General features: G+C 35.7%; 1 protein-coding gene across 1 annotated transcript in view; it reads left to right on the top strand.

The window, feature by feature from the left end:
* Positions 1-15,356, top strand: part of MTMR6 (myotubularin related protein 6) — a 59,832-nt gene extending 44,476 nt beyond the window's left edge. The window contains exons 9-14 of the mRNA XM_036744890.1: positions 2,588-2,713; positions 7,781-7,830; positions 8,309-8,509; positions 9,911-10,042; positions 10,126-10,252; positions 12,804-15,356. Coding sequence (XP_036600785.1) covers positions 2,588-2,713; positions 7,781-7,830; positions 8,309-8,509; positions 9,911-10,042; positions 10,126-10,252; positions 12,804-13,067 — 900 coding nt within the window. The 3' untranslated portion in view covers positions 13,068-15,356. The remainder of the gene's footprint in view (positions 1-2,587; positions 2,714-7,780; positions 7,831-8,308; positions 8,510-9,910; positions 10,043-10,125; positions 10,253-12,803) is intronic.
* The last annotated feature ends 381 nt before the right edge of the window (positions 15,357-15,737 follow it).

Genomic DNA, 15,737 nt, shown 5'->3' with positions numbered 1-15,737 from the left:
ACATCACCCCATTATGAACACGAGTTTGGAAGGTTGCTGCACCCTATGTCTCCATCCAGGCCTAGGCTACTGTAGGAAACATCCTCTAATAAATGTTTTTGGGCACATAAATTTTGAGCACAGGCTTTCTTGTTTTCCTCTCTGTAGTACAAATACTAGTTTAACATATAATCATTCTCCTCCTGGCCCTAATCATAACTTCTTTTAGAAGTTATTCCCCTTCTACAATTGGCTGGCTCATCCTGGAACTTCCCTCAGTGCCTGGGGCCTCCTCACCCTAGAACAGCCCACTTATCATGAAATGTCCCTTAGCAAAGTCCACCGTCATTCAACCTAAACTGTTCTTTGTATGGTTCCCCAGAATCTCTTAAATAACATAACTGATGGCTTTTTCTTAATCATTATACTTCTTGACCTCTGTGTAGCATATGTTGACCGCTTTTTTCCTTTGCTGCATGCTCTCTTCTCTCTGCGTTTTTGTGACACTGCCCTTTCATGGTTTTACTATTCTGTCTCAGTTTCCTTTACTGGATTAACATCCATTTTATGCTCTTTTAACCATATATAAGGGCAGCTGGGTGGTGCATTGGACAGAGCACTGGGCCTAGAGTAAGGAAGACCTGAGTTCAAATGTAGCCTCAGACACTTCCTACTCTGTGACCCTGCGCAAGTCACTTAACCCTATTTGCCTCAGTTTTGTCATCTGTAAAGTGAGCTGGAGAAGAAAATGGCAAACCACTCCAGTATCTTTGCCAAGAAAACCTCAAATTGGGTCACAAAGGATCAGAAACAACTGGAACACCCGAACAATAAAAGCCATATATGGGTATATCCCAAGGCATTGTCCTGAGTCCTCTCCTCTTCTCTCTCCACAGTTTCTTGATAACCTCATCATCCGGCAAGTGTTTCATCATCAACTCTAGGCTGATGAGTCTGAGATCACTATATATTCAGACTTACTCTCTTTCTGAGCTCTAGTCCTGCATTACCTTTTGGAAATTCTGAACTGCATGTCCCATAGACATCTCAAGCAAAATGTAACTCATTATTTTCCATCTTAATCCCACTCCTCTTCCAAACTCCATATTTCTGTTGATCGTATTGTCTTTCTAGTTACCCAGGTTCCCAACCTCAATGCCAACCTTGATTCTTCATTTTTATTCACCCCCTATTTCCAGTCAGTTTCCAATCTTGTTTCTGTTTCTGCAGTATTGCTTGTATCTAAAACTTTACTCATGTAGCCGCTCCTCTCATTCAGGCCCTCATCACCTCTTCTCTGGATTATTTTAATAGCCTCCTAATTGGTCTCCCTGCCTCCCATTTCTCCCCATTCTAATCCATCTTCCACACAGCTGTGAATGCGTTTCCTTAAGTAGAGATATGACCTAGGCAGCTTAGGTAGTGCAGTGGAAAGAACACTGGGCTTGGAATCAGGAAGACTCATCTTCCCAAGTTCAAATCTAACCTCAGACGCTTACTAGCTATGTGTACCTGGGCAAGTCACTTCACCCTCGGTTTCCTCAGCTGTAAAATGAGCTGGAGAAGGAAAAGGCAAACCACTCCAGCATCTTTGCTGAGAAAACCCTAACTGGGGTCAAGAAGAATTGGACATGACTGAAACAACTGAACAAGAAGAGATAAGACCTTATCATTCCCTACTTTAATAAAGTCCATTGGCTCCCTAATATCTGTAGGATCAAATAAAAACTCCTTTTTGGCATTTAAAACTCATCATAGTCTGGCTTTCAGTGTACCTTTCCAGCCTTATTTCATGCATGTTATCGCCCAGCCTTCCTGTTGGGCTTACTTACTTTTCCTCATACAAAGTATTCCACCTCCCATCTCCATGCCTCTGTTGTGGCTGTCTTCCATACCTAGAATGCACTCATCTCCAACTCTTAGTATCTCTAACTTCTTTCAGGGAATAGCTCAAGTACCACCTTCCACATGAATCCTTTTACCTTCCCCACCACTCTATATCTGTATACACTGTCTTCCTTGGCTAGATTATAAGCTGCTTGAGGTCAGGCAACTGTTTCACTTTTGTCTTTGTATTTCTAGCATGTAGCATATTTCATGCCACATAATAAGCAATTTAATCAGTACTCATTGATTGAATGACTCATCAGCCCTCCTGAATACTTTTGGCCTTTTGGTGGGGGTAGAGTCATAAACAAAAAAAGTGAAGATATTTGTTTTCAAAATTACTTAAATTTTTAGAAGCTGGGGTTATTCTGTTACTTCTGAATTTTGCTATAATTTTTGAATCTTTTTCAGCACTTCCTTTTCTTTCTAACATAGCTTTTAATAAGCACCATCTTTAAAGGGAAATTCACTTTTATTCCATTTTTAGAAACACGGGTTATATTTGTAGTATGTTACCTAGAGATTGCCTTTTCTTAGGACTTTAATTTATATTTTCCCAGCAAGTGATATTTTCTAAATGAATTCAACATAGAACACTGTGACAAATACTACCTTTTCAGTTGACCTTGTTATATGAGATTATGTAGGTTTATAATTAGTAGAGCTTACTGATTCAACTAAAATGTTTTCTCCTGTATACATAAGTGTTTTCTATTTTTAGGCAATAGTGGTTGAAAGTGCAAGTGTGCTGGTCCATTGCTCTGATGGTTGGGACAGGACCTCTCAAGTTTGTTCCCTTGGTGCTCTCTTATTGGATTCCTATTACAGAACAATCAAAGGATTCATGGTGAGGATTTATTTGACATTAAGTTTGAAGGTTTTCCATTGTTAGTGTAATCTATACAAAATGCTATTTGGTGACTTTGTAAAATTAATCGAAAGTGTACTGTAATTTTCTTTTTGAATCTTTTAAAAGTACTGTATTTTGAAAATTATTTTTATTATATCAGGCTAGGTTAGAATTGCTTATAAAAGATTACACATTACCATCTTTTAACAAATAAAAATGATTAAACCTGACAATAACTGACCTGAATTAAGAAAACTATTCTGTCTAGCGATCTTCTTTACTTTGCTTCCTGTCAGGAAGGTGAGATAAGATTGAAATAGTCCTGCTATGCTTTGCCTCAGTCAGATCACACCATAAGTATTGTGTTCCATTTTAGGTTCTACATTTTAGTACTTAAATTTGACAAGCTAGAAGACATCCATAGGACAATAGGATAGTTAAGGACCTTGAGATCATGCCATATGAAAATCGGTTGAAGGAACTGGGGATATTTATCCTGGAGAAAAACAAAAGACTTAGAAGGGGATGAGATGAAAACTGTATTGGAAGGACTGTCCTGTGGAAGAGGGGTTGGACTTTGTGGTTGGCCTAGAGAGCAGTACTAGAGCAAATTGTGGAAGCTGGAAAGAAGTAGATTTGGGGTGCTTCCTAATTATTAGAGCTATCCAAAAGTAAAATGGGCTGCTCTAGGAGGTAGTGAACTCCTTTTCTTTTGAGGAGTTTGTTGGGAACCTATATGACCAACTGTTGGGTATGGCATAGGGCAATTCCTGTTCAAGTATAAATGGAGTGGAAGGCTTATGGGGTCTTTCACATCTCTGAGATTTTGTGCTTCTGTAGATATGATTGTGATCTTGAATTATTTACATACAAACTGTTATTATTATGTGACATTGAAAGATTTCTCTCTAAAATACAGAGTGAGCCTTCCGATCTCATTTGTACTTGAGAATTCCAGAAGCCAGTTTCTTGTCATGATGAGATTGTGCCTGGTTAACCTGAAAGTTCTTCTATTTAGAAAGTTGTGTAGTAGAGAACTTGGGTTTGAGTCTTGGCTGTGCTACTTGCCTCCTTTGCAATGTTGAATAAGTCTCTTAATGTCTCAGCCTCACAATTTGCAACAGTTATATTTTTCAAAGTTAGCCAGTCTGTCTTGTACAAATAATTATAGAATTACAGAATCTGAGAGTTGGAGGGGGACCTCAGCAGGGAAGGGAATAAGCATTAATTAAGTGCCTACTACGTGCAAAACAGTGTGCTAAATTCTTTATAAACAGCAGCTCTGTGAGAGGGGTGCTATTATTATCCCCATTTTACAGGTGAGGATACTGAGGCAGACAGAGATTAACAGCTAGGAAGTGTCTGAGAACAACTTTCTAGATACTTCCCTGATTATCAGTGTCTTTTCTAGCTCCCTACCCAGCATTTTATCCGCTGTACCACCCCACTGCCCAGTCATCAGCAGCTAATCTAATCCAACCAATATGTGTGTGGAACAGATTATTAAAGACACGGATAATTACAAAGAACCAATATGGCAAACAAAAGCAAGCCCCACTATGGCATATCTGACAAGGGATACAGTGTTTACTTGAAGACCTTCAAGGAGGGAAATTCACCAATTCCCAAGGCAGCCTATTTCACTTTAGAGGAATTCTAATTTTAAGGAACTCTTTCTTGACATTGAGGATAAATTAGTCTCTTTGCAATTTCCACCTATTTACTTGTGCTTCTGTTTTCTGGGGCTAAAAAGAACAAATAAATACCTCCTTGACATGACAGCACTTTAAATTATTTTTTTTAATTGTTTTTTCCAATTACATATAAAAACAATTTTTTAACATTTGTTTTTTTTTTAAATTTTCAATTCTAAATTCTCTCCTTCTCTTTCTTCTTTCCCCCTCCCTGAGATGGCAAGTAATTTGATAGAGGTTTTACATGTGCAGTCATGCAAAACATATTTCCATATTAGTCATGTTGTGAAAGAAAACACAAACAAAAAAAACCAAACCTGAAAATAAAAAATGGTATGTTTCAATCTGCATTCAGATTCCATCTGGAGGTGGATAGTATTTTTCATCACAAGTCCTTTGGAAACTTCTTAGATCATTGTATTGCTAAGAATAGCTAAGTCATTCAGTCAATCATCATACAATATTGCTGTTAGTGTATTCTCCTGGTTCTGCTCAGTTCACTTTGCATGAGGTCAAGTAAACCTTTCCAGGTTTTTCTGAAAGCATCCTACTCATCATTTCTTATAGCATGACCATATTCCATAATTTATTCAACCATTCCCCAGTTGATGGGCATCCCCTCATGTCCAGTTCTTCGCCACAACAGAAAGAGCTGCTATAAATATTTTTACAGGTCCTTCACACACACACACACACACACACCATCCCTGTCATCGTTGTCACTCCCCCCCCCCTTTAAAAATCTCTTTGGGATACAGACCTAGCAGTGGTATTGTTGGGTGTGCACAGTTTTATAGTCTTTTGGACATAGTTCCAAATTGCTCACCAGAATAGTTGAATCAGTTCACAACTGCACCAAGAGTGCGATAATGTCTCATTTTTCCCACATCCTCTCCAACATTTGTCATTCTCCTTTTCTTTCCTCTTAAGTCAATCTAAATAGGTATGATGCAGTACCTCAGAGCTGTTTTAATTTGCATTCCTCCAATCAATAGGGATTTAGAGCACCTTCTCATATGGCTGTAGGTAGCTTTGATTTCTTTGTCTGAAAACTGCCTGTTCATGTCCTTTGACCAAAGCACTTTAAATTCTTGAAAACAATATCCATATCCCCCAAGTCTTTTTTTTTTAATCTAGGCTCAACACCCCACCTTCCATCAACTGATCCTCATATGGCATAGGTTCAAGGCCCTTCACTGTCATGGTTACCCTTTCTGTGTATTGTCAGCTTATTGGTGTCCTTAAAGTGCGGAGGCCAGATCTGAGCACAGAAAGTCCAGATGTGGTCTCCTGAGGGAAGAATAGAATGATAGTATTGACTCTATTATTTTAAGCCTTGCCACTCTTAATGTAGCCAAGATCTTATTAGCTTCTTTGACTGATACATCACACTGCTAGCATACTGAGTTTTCAGTCCACTAAAACCCCCAGATATTTTTCAGAACAATTACTCTCTAATGATTTCTCTTCCATTCATTGGGAAGTTGATTTTTTTCTACCCAAGGATAAAAGCCTGTTGAATTTCATCTTACTAGATTCAGCCCAATGCTAGCCTTTTGAAATCCTTTTGAATCCTAACTCTGTCACCTGTCATATTCCATCTCTTCCTCCACCCTCCAAACTTCTTGTTGTCCACAAATCAGATGAGCATGCTATCTATGCCTTTATCCAAGTCACTGATAAAAATGGTGAACAGCCCAGGGCCAAGCCCAGATGCCTAAGGTACTCCTTAAAGACCTGCCATGTTGACATTGAACCATTACCACTTACTCTTACAGCCCTGCCATACAAACAGTTCTGAATCTGATTGTGTTATCATCTAATCATTATCTTTCCATCTTCTCCATAAATATGCCATACTTTATCAAAAACTTTGCTAAAATTTATATAAACTGTATCCACACCATTATCTTCATCTATCAATTCAGTAATATTGTCCAAAAAAGAGATGTGTTGAGTCTGGCAGAGTTTATTATTGATAAAGCCATATTGGTTCTTTGTAATTATCCGTGTCTTTAATAATCTGTTCCAGAATTTTCCCATGTGAAGATTAAAAAGGTTATAGAGACATAGTTTCTGGGTAATTTAATCATTTTATTAATAAGGCTGGCATATTTTTAATAAAAGGATGGTCAATTGGCTGCTTCTAGTAGGCCAAAGATGACCATAGTGGTGGGGCTCACAGTTTATATGTCCTTAGGTGTTCAGTGAGGGGCTGGGAGTGATGCTTGGACAGAGAAATTTTCTCTACTCGGATCACCTGCAGCCTTGGGCTAGACAAAAGGAACTAAGTCCACTCAAGCTTGAATAGAACACAGTGGACTTCTCCACCCTAGATTAAATTCATTTCTGAGGTTGGGTGCGGTCTGACCAAGATCAGAGAGTCTATGCAATCACATTACCAGTAAAGTCCTTCAAGAAAACCGAACTTAAAGTCAGGACTTTGGAAGAAGGCAGGAAGAGCTCTAAATCTCCCCAAGATATTGGTAATTAATAATCATTTCTCTCACCCAGGAAGTCAAAAGTCAAGCTCACTGGTTTATAATGTACAGGTTCTATTCTCTTACCTTTTTTGAAAATTGGGATAATATGTGCATGTTGCCAGTCTTGTGGTATTGCTCCCATTTTTCATGGTCTTCTAGATATCACTAACAGTAATTCATCAGTGACCTTAGCCAATTTTTTCAGAACCAGAGGATGTAGTGTACCTTGGCCAAGTGAGTTAAATTCCTTAAGGGAAGCTAGTTGTCCTCTTACTATCCTCATTCCTTATATCCTTTAAAGCTATTTCAAACCCACATGCTCAATGAATCCTCTGATAAAAACCACTTACTCATAATAGTTATAAAAACCCACTTTGATACAACTTAGTATAAACTTGGATTTGCGCTTCTTTGTGTTCATTTTTTAACCTGAAAAATACCTTGAGCAGAGACTGCAACTTATTTTTATTTTGTATAGCCTTTTTAGGTCTATAGTCAACATAATAGGAACTCAGTAAGTTAGTCGACAGTGACATCTAGATTCATTTTCAAATTGTACTTCAGTTTAACTGTTAAAATGATTTCTTAACATTATTTTCTAAGCTGCTTTTGTTGTACTAATGATAGCTGCTGTATCATTAAAGATTAACAGGAAACAGCTATGTCAGTACTTTTTTATTGTGTGTCAGATAAGGCTAACAAGATCTATAAAATATAATATGGGAAAAGATAATGTCACTGTTAGGAAGATACTAGAATTTGATATTTTTTTATAGCTGTTAAGGATAAATGCTTAATGCTATCTTTTGGATGCTGTGTTTTGATCATTCAGAAGTAGATTGAAAGGCAGTTTTTTGAAATGACTTGGTAATTTATTTTTCTTCTAGGTTTTGATAGAGAAGGACTGGATCTCCTTTGGACATAAATTTTCAGATAGGTACAGAATAGTTGTAAATTTTGTATAATTGACAACCTTAGTCTTTTATAGCATTGTACAGTTTATTTGAACTGAATTGTGTCTAATGGCAGAGAGCACTAGTATCTCAAAGTTTCAGTGCTATTATAAATTATATTATTATTTACCTGAAAGCTAATATTTTTCCTACTAGAATAAATTGCTCTCAGGTCTCTAGATGTATTTATTTTAATGGCTAGTTGGATGATATGTAAATAAATACAAGTTTTAGTGTTCAGTATTTGAATGCAGCAATTTGGTCTGTTATGGTTGAAATGTATTTGTAAGGCTGGCTATTAAATGTATAAGCCTTATTACAGGTAAATTAATTCCAGTTCTCATATGCCAATATAACAAAAAATGTTTGGACATTTTTCATGTATGTAGTTTATACAAACTTAATTGATGAATTTCTTTCATGTACATTTTAAAAACTTTTCGTCTGGGGGGGCATATATAGGTGTGGCCATTTGGATGGTGACCCGAAGGAAGTTTCACCAGTGTTTACTCAGTTCTTGGAATGTGTGTGGCATTTGACAGAACAATTTCCACAAGCTTTTGAATACAATGAAGCATTTCTTCTTCAGATTCATGAGCATGTCCATTCATGCCAGTTTGGAAACTTCCTTGGGAATTGTCAAAAAGAAAGAGAAGATCTCAAGTAAGATTATGTATTTTAAATAGGTTTTTACGAAAAATTCTAATAAACTGAAGACTAATAGCTATAGACTTACTGTGAGGTAGTAGAACAAGCCCTGAATTTAGATGTGTGAAGATCTGGTTCCAAATCCTTTCTCTGAGTGACCAAGGGCAAGTGACTTAACTTCTCACCTGCCTGAGGCATCTTCTTTATACAGATGAGTAGGTGATCTTCATGAGTCAATGGGGTTTTTCTACTGGAAGTTCTCTACATTGATGAAATCACTGGACTAGATTGGGGGGAAAAAAAAGAAAATGTGATACAAGATTGAACTATTGGTTATTTTGAAGTATAAGGAAATAAGTACAATTCTCATAATTCCAAATAAATTATTTTGCAAAATAAAAATAAAATTAGAAGTGTTTGAGAATGTTTAGACATAATAGTCACAGATTGGTTCAGGATCACTCTGTGTAGAAATAGGTAATTTTAGATCTCACAGTTGATCCAGTTTGATTCCTACATTTTTCACTTGAAAACTGGCACTGCTACTTAGTGGTGAAGTTTGAACTAGAAACTTTTTTTTTAATTCACTTTTCTTATTCCACTAACCTAGAGGAATTCTGTCTCACTACACTAATGTGTCGCCTTGTGGGAACTTGTTTTTTCTCCAGTGTAAGTCCCCTGTTGTTAAACAATACTTTAGGTATAGTAACTTAACTAATGAAGTTGGTAGAACCTGAGTTATACAAATAGGGCCTATGGAGGACCATGAAAATTATACAGAAACATTTTAACCTCCATGTAAGCAGCAGGGAATGATTAGAGGTTCTTGAGTGGAGAAGTGCTGTGATGAAAGCAGAGTTTAAGGAAGATTAGTCTGGCGGCAATATCCTAGCATCTCATCCTTTATGCTCAGCACAGTGCTTCACATATAAAAAGTGTTGAGTAATTATTTGTTAAATGGATTATTGGAGGAAAGGAAAGAGGAGAGTTGCCATTAGCTAGCAAGGAATCTCCTGCAGTAAATCTAGGTGTGAAATGACAAATGTCTATTCTTAAGTTTGTGGCAGTGGGAATGGAGATTAAGGCAAAAGTTAAATGTTTAAATAGAAACTGAAATATTTAAAAGAGGTAATTTATATTACTTGATGACAGATGGGATAATGGAGGTCTAGAGGACAGAATCTGAACTCCAGGATTTCTAATCTACCGAGTTAGTTAAATTTCAGTCCCAGCCAAGAGTTAAGAGGGTTCTCATTTTCACTCAGTGCTTTTAAGTCATAAACATATAGGGTTTGCTTTGTATATGTAATGAGCATAGAAGAAGAGTAAAAGGCATAAATTACAGTGTTGAACTAAAATGAGAGTTGGAATGGTATATCTTAAATCTACATTCTTTCTCATTCTGATTATGTTAAGGTTGAAAGAGAAGACTTACTCCTTGTGGCCCTTTCTTTTAGATGACCAAGAAAAGTACTTAAATCCTTTCTACAGTCCAAATTCTCAGAAATTTACAGTACTAGAGCCTAATACAGTGCCTTTCAACTTTAAGTAAGTAGACATACCTAAGCATTTACATATTTTTCTCCTATGAGGATAATTTATTAAAATAGTTGTGTTTTCTTTCCTTTGAGGTTTTGGAGAAATATGTACCATCAGTTTGATCGAACAATGCATCCTAGGCAGTCTGTATTTAAGCTGATTATGAACATGAATGATCAAAATAAACAACTAGAAAAAGAAATTCGAGAACTAGAATCTGTGAGTATTCTGAAATACATAATATTATTTGAACTATTAAGTAAGTTCAGTTCTTTATTCTTGAAATCAGTCATTGCAATAAGTCTTTTAAGTCAGTAACATTACTACAAACCAACCTCCATTTCCTTTCTTTAAAGAAAGTAGTTTGTGTCATTTATATAGTTATTTTGTCTTTTGTGCCTTCTGTAATCCAAAAGGAAAAAGTAGATAGTTAAAATCAGAAAAAACTAAATAGGACTTTTGGAGAAAGTCTGGTTGACCTACCACTCATGAAGGAGAACTTTTCCCAGACAGTTTGCCTAGGAGACCATCTCACATAGATTAGTCTGTATACCACTTTTAAAATTTTTCCCTAGAGGATGATGCCACAGTGGTAATTAATGATTCCCAGACTGAGGGCATCAAAAGATAGCAGAAGGGAAGATATCATTATTACAGAGGGTGAGTCTAGCGAGGAATTGAAGCCATTGAAAAGCACAATTTATCGTCTGAGAAATATTTTTTCTCTTCCCTCATTCCACTCTAAGGAAAGTTTATAGAATCATAGAATTTTAATTGGAAGGAATCCCACTGGCCAACTATTCTAGTGTCTCTGAAGATATATATATATCTTAAAGAAATCATCCACTCAGACTGTCTCTGTTTAAAGACCTCTAATGAAGAAGAATCCACTATCTCCAAAGCCAGGTCATTCCAATTTTGACTGGTTGCAAGTATTACAGGAACGTTTTCATGACAACAAGCCAAAATTTGCCTTTCAGCAGCTTCCATTCATTTTTCCTCATTTTGCTTTGTGGTGCCAAACAGAAAAAATCCAAGCCTTTGTCCACATGACAGCAGATAACTTGGAAGTAACTATTATGTCCCCTATCAGTTTTCTCCAGGCTAAACATCCTTAGTTCCTTCACCTTTTCCTATATGACACAGATGCTAGGCTTTTTACCATTCTGACCTCTCTTCTCTGGACATTCTTCAGCTTATCAATTTCCTTCTTAAACTGTATCACCTAGCACTGACTATAGTTCCAGTTTGGTCTGACCATGGCAGAGTTCAGAGGGGCCGTTATCTCCTTATGTCTGGAAACTAGGCTTTTCTTAATGCAGCCCTGGAGCATGTTAGCTTTTTTTTTTTCTTTTTTTGGCTGCCACATTCCACTGTTGAATCATTGAACTTGGGCATTAAAATCCTAAGGTCTCTTTCAGACAGACTACTGTCTAATGTTGCCCATCCTGGCATTTGTGAAGGTGATTTTTTTTTAACCTGAGAACAAGAAGTTATGTCTATTCCAATTGAATTTAATCTTATTAGATTCAGCCCAGTGCTGTAACCTGTCATGATCTTTTTAGATCCTGACTCTCTAATAGAATGTGTTAACTCTTCCTTACAGCTTTATATCATCTGAAAATTTGATGAGCATGTCATCTCTTTAAGTTATAAATAAAAATGTTGTACAGCACACGTTGAGCTCTGCTGTCTTGTGGACTCAACTAGAGACTTCTTCCCAAAGTGACATTGAACCTTTAATGGCTACTCTTTGAGTCCAGACATCCAGCCAAGTCTAAATTTATCTAATTATATTATTGTCTAGCCCATCTCTCTCCATGTTTTTTATAAGAATAGTATGATATTCTTTGTCAAATGACTTGCTGTCAGAGTTTTATCAGGAATCAGTCAAGTTCATTGGCCTCAAGTTTGAAGACTTTTAAGTCCATCATATGAGCATAGCAAACAGGAGTAGGAAAGACCATAATTGAATCTTAATGTATATTAAGGATAATTTAGGTAAGCATATTTACGAAGATTCTCACCTCTGTCTTGTAACATGTCCAACTTCCTTCAAAGTACAGCTTGGATATCAGCTCCTACCTTAGGCTTTTTTCTCATCCTTATTTTCTTGCTCTTAAACTAGTTTGTATGGACTTACTCAGTGTATATGTTATGTTCCTCAGTAGATCATAATCTCTTTGAGGGGAAGGACTATTTTGTTTTATGACTTTGTATTCCTAATGCTTGGCACTTAGTACATGTTTGTTGAGTTAAATCACTCTTATGTATGCGTATGTGTATATATGTATGTGTGTGTATATATGTATATGCATATACACGTATATGGAGAGAGAGACTTAAGTAGTTGAGGGCACTAGCAGTTGAAGAAATCAGGAAAAATTTCATAGAGGATATTTTATTATTTAATAAGTATCTTAATTTCTTTGTTATAAACTTTTTTCCATGAAAAATTAGGTACGAGAAATACAAGAATCTACAGTGTATAGGTAGAGAGGCCCATTTTTCTGGGTAATTGATGCCTATCTGTATCATATGTGAGGGTAAAATTAAGTGATTTCCTTCATTCCTGTCCGGCTGAATTGATTAAAAAAAACTTTAAAATTTGATGAAAATGTGTTTAAACAACTGGCATTTATAACTACATCTTATTTATTTGAACTCGTTTTTATTAAAAATGTCAACAAAGGTTTTAAATTTAATAATAAATACAAATACCTAAAAGGCTCTCAGTAACAGTAATTTTTAAAATTTGTATTTGTTTTAGAAAATCAAACACCAGAAAAACAGGCAACCTGATACAGTTCTCACCAAGGAATCTTTGCTCTCTATCCATCCTGACTCTTCAGCCCTCAAACCTTCCCTGTGTTTTAAGAAGGAGCAGACCCTGTTACCTGTGAATGATGCTATTCGAACTATAGAGGGCAGCAACACAGCAGACAATCGCTATAGTGAATATGCAGAAGAGTTTTCCAAAACTGAACCTGCAGTTGTCAGTTTGGAGTATGGAGTAGCTAGGATGACCTGTTAATTATCACAGCGAAAAGTATTTCTTTTTGGACGGACTGAAATACAAGAGATGGATTATTGTAAGGATGGTCTGTGCTGCATGACCAAAAGCTAATTTATCTAATGTTAGGTTTTAGAGTAGAACAGCATGCAAATAACTCTCTTGAGGGGAATAAGTCAGGTGGATTTTATTTTTAGGAAGGGATGACGTTTGTGATAAAACGAGTAGTATTTGGGGGATATTAATAAAGATGCAGTTTGCAATGTAGCCTTGAAAATTGATGTTAGTTTATGATGTATATGTTCATTATAGCTAGATGATCCTATGTTCCCATGAACATGAGTAACCTTAATTTTAATTGGGGAAAAAAATCAACAAAATGATCTTTTATTTACTCTGCAACTACAGTGACACATGTACTTGTTCACAAAAATAGATTTGTACAGAATTTGTCGACTACTAATGTTTAATGCTGAAGTACCATGTTAAATATTCTGAACAGGGCCTTAATACAATTTTTTAACTTTGTCTTCCCCTTTAATTTTTATAGCTAAAACATACACACACACACACACACACACACACACACACATGTTACTTTTTTGGGGGAGTGGGGGGCAATGGGAACCTTGTTTTGTTCTTAAGAACTTTCATGTGAACATAGAATATTGTAATAAGTTCATGGTCTGAGTAGTTTAAGAATTACAAAGGTGTTAAATCTAAAATTAGTAAAAATTGAAAATTCTTCCATTTCTCTTATATATAACCACTTTAGAGCATTTACATGTTATAGATTATTGGTTTCAAGTGCATGTGCCAGGACATTTAAGACTGTGGCTTGTATGTATCAATTATTGCATTTCATGAATTATCAGCTTGCTGTGGTAAATTTTCTTCCTTTGGTAACAGTGTGTGAGGTAAAAAGAGCAAAATGATAAAAAGTGTGCCCTATAATACATTTTTCTTCTTTAAAGAAATAATGAAAAGCACATTATAGACTTTCATTGAAGAAAGGCCTTATCCCTCAGTGTTTTGCTGGTTTGTCTAGCTTCAAGTTAAAACTAAAACTTTTAACAATAAAATAAGAGGTACACGCAGCTTAGGTTTTTCTTTACAAGCTTGATTTTCAAAAAGTAATTTACTTGTATATAGGATATATTTTCTTCTCTTTTTAATGAGAAGAGGGAAAACAGTAGGAAAAGACTTTAATAAGAACAAATTTTGAAAGGTTTCTTTGGTAAGTTTTATAAGAGCTCATTCATAGCTAAAATAAAATTCTCCTTTATTCTCCCCTATTCCTAGCCTTTACATGCTTCATATAATCATTACTGTATGTTTCCCAAGTAGAAGGGAAAAGCAGTTTTCAAAACTGTACTACTAACAAATGGTGAATGCCTTATTTTGAATAGTAGTATAAGCACAAAAATCGGGATCTGGTTATGGTTCTCACAGTGTGTACCTTGTCAGGATGTGGAAAAAATAGTTTGAATTATCATCTGTCTATTATTACAGATTTATTTCACCCCTCCAAGGAAGCACGGTCACATACAATTGCCAATCTCAGCTAATTAAAATGCTCAAAATCGGAGTTACATGGGTGGCATAATTTAAGATTGAAGGGTGTTGGGAAAGCTATATAGGAAACCTCATGCTTTCTCCTGTTCCTGAATCTGTTTGATGAGTTTTGACCTTTCAGAAGCATCTAAGTTTTTAAAAAGGAAAAAAAGCCTTATTTTATAGGAGAGTTTATTATGTAATCCCTAAATGTCTTTCCAGAGAACATTACATAATAAAAAGAGTACTCCTTTATAAACACTAGCAAAAAATACTGCATGTTCAGTTTGTTAGCAGTCTCCTCTCCCTTCCAACTATAAGTTACATTAGGTCAGGGAACATAGTCATTTTTGTATCCGTTAACAAAGGGAAACTTTGGTGCCTTGTTACTTGCTGATTTGGATATTGAAATCTTTAATGGCAAATTTCTTGTATTCATTTTGCTGGTTCATTATTTTAATCTTTAAACTGAGACAGTATATACATAAAAATCACTTAGCATTCACAGTGTCCTACAAAGTACATGTTGGTAAAAATGAGATTGTGTATATGTCTTGTAAAGTTATCTTTGCATTCCATGTGTATGGAAATTATAACATGTATATTATTTCATATATATTATGTAGAGTTAATTAAATGTATAAGTTCTATTTTGAAATCTTTCCTTTTTTAATAAAAGTGCCAGTCTGCGCCATTCCCTTTTCCCCATGTATGTTAACATAGAAACAAAAGGAGCCAATTAAAGAATGAGGAAGAGTTGGTTCTCTGTTTAAATTCTCTTCACCTTTATTGATTGTAATGGTGTACATGGATTTTAACACTATTCATTTTTTCATTTAATAGTATGTACTTGTTACCAAAAAAAAATCATTTAAAAATATCCAAAGTAGGCCTGCAGATTAATATTCCTTATTGGAGAGAAATATTGGGTAAAAGAAGGGAGGTAGTTTGTGGCTGATACAATTGCTAAAAGCTGTTGGGTTGTTTTTCATGATGTTCGTGTCACTTTATGATGTTGCAAACAGAATTTCATTATATTCTTCATCCTTTTCAGTTTGAGAAGATTAAGTTTACATGAAACCAGGAATGTAGTTATTCTTATCCAGTGTGAGATCTGATAGTATGTATGAGAAGAGA

This window comes from Trichosurus vulpecula, chromosome 2 (genome assembly GCF_011100635.1).
Source record: "Trichosurus vulpecula isolate mTriVul1 chromosome 2, mTriVul1.pri, whole genome shotgun sequence".
Classification (NCBI taxonomy): Eukaryota; Metazoa; Chordata; class Mammalia; order Diprotodontia; family Phalangeridae; genus Trichosurus; species Trichosurus vulpecula.
This window is presented reverse-complemented; position numbering and strand designations above follow the sequence as displayed.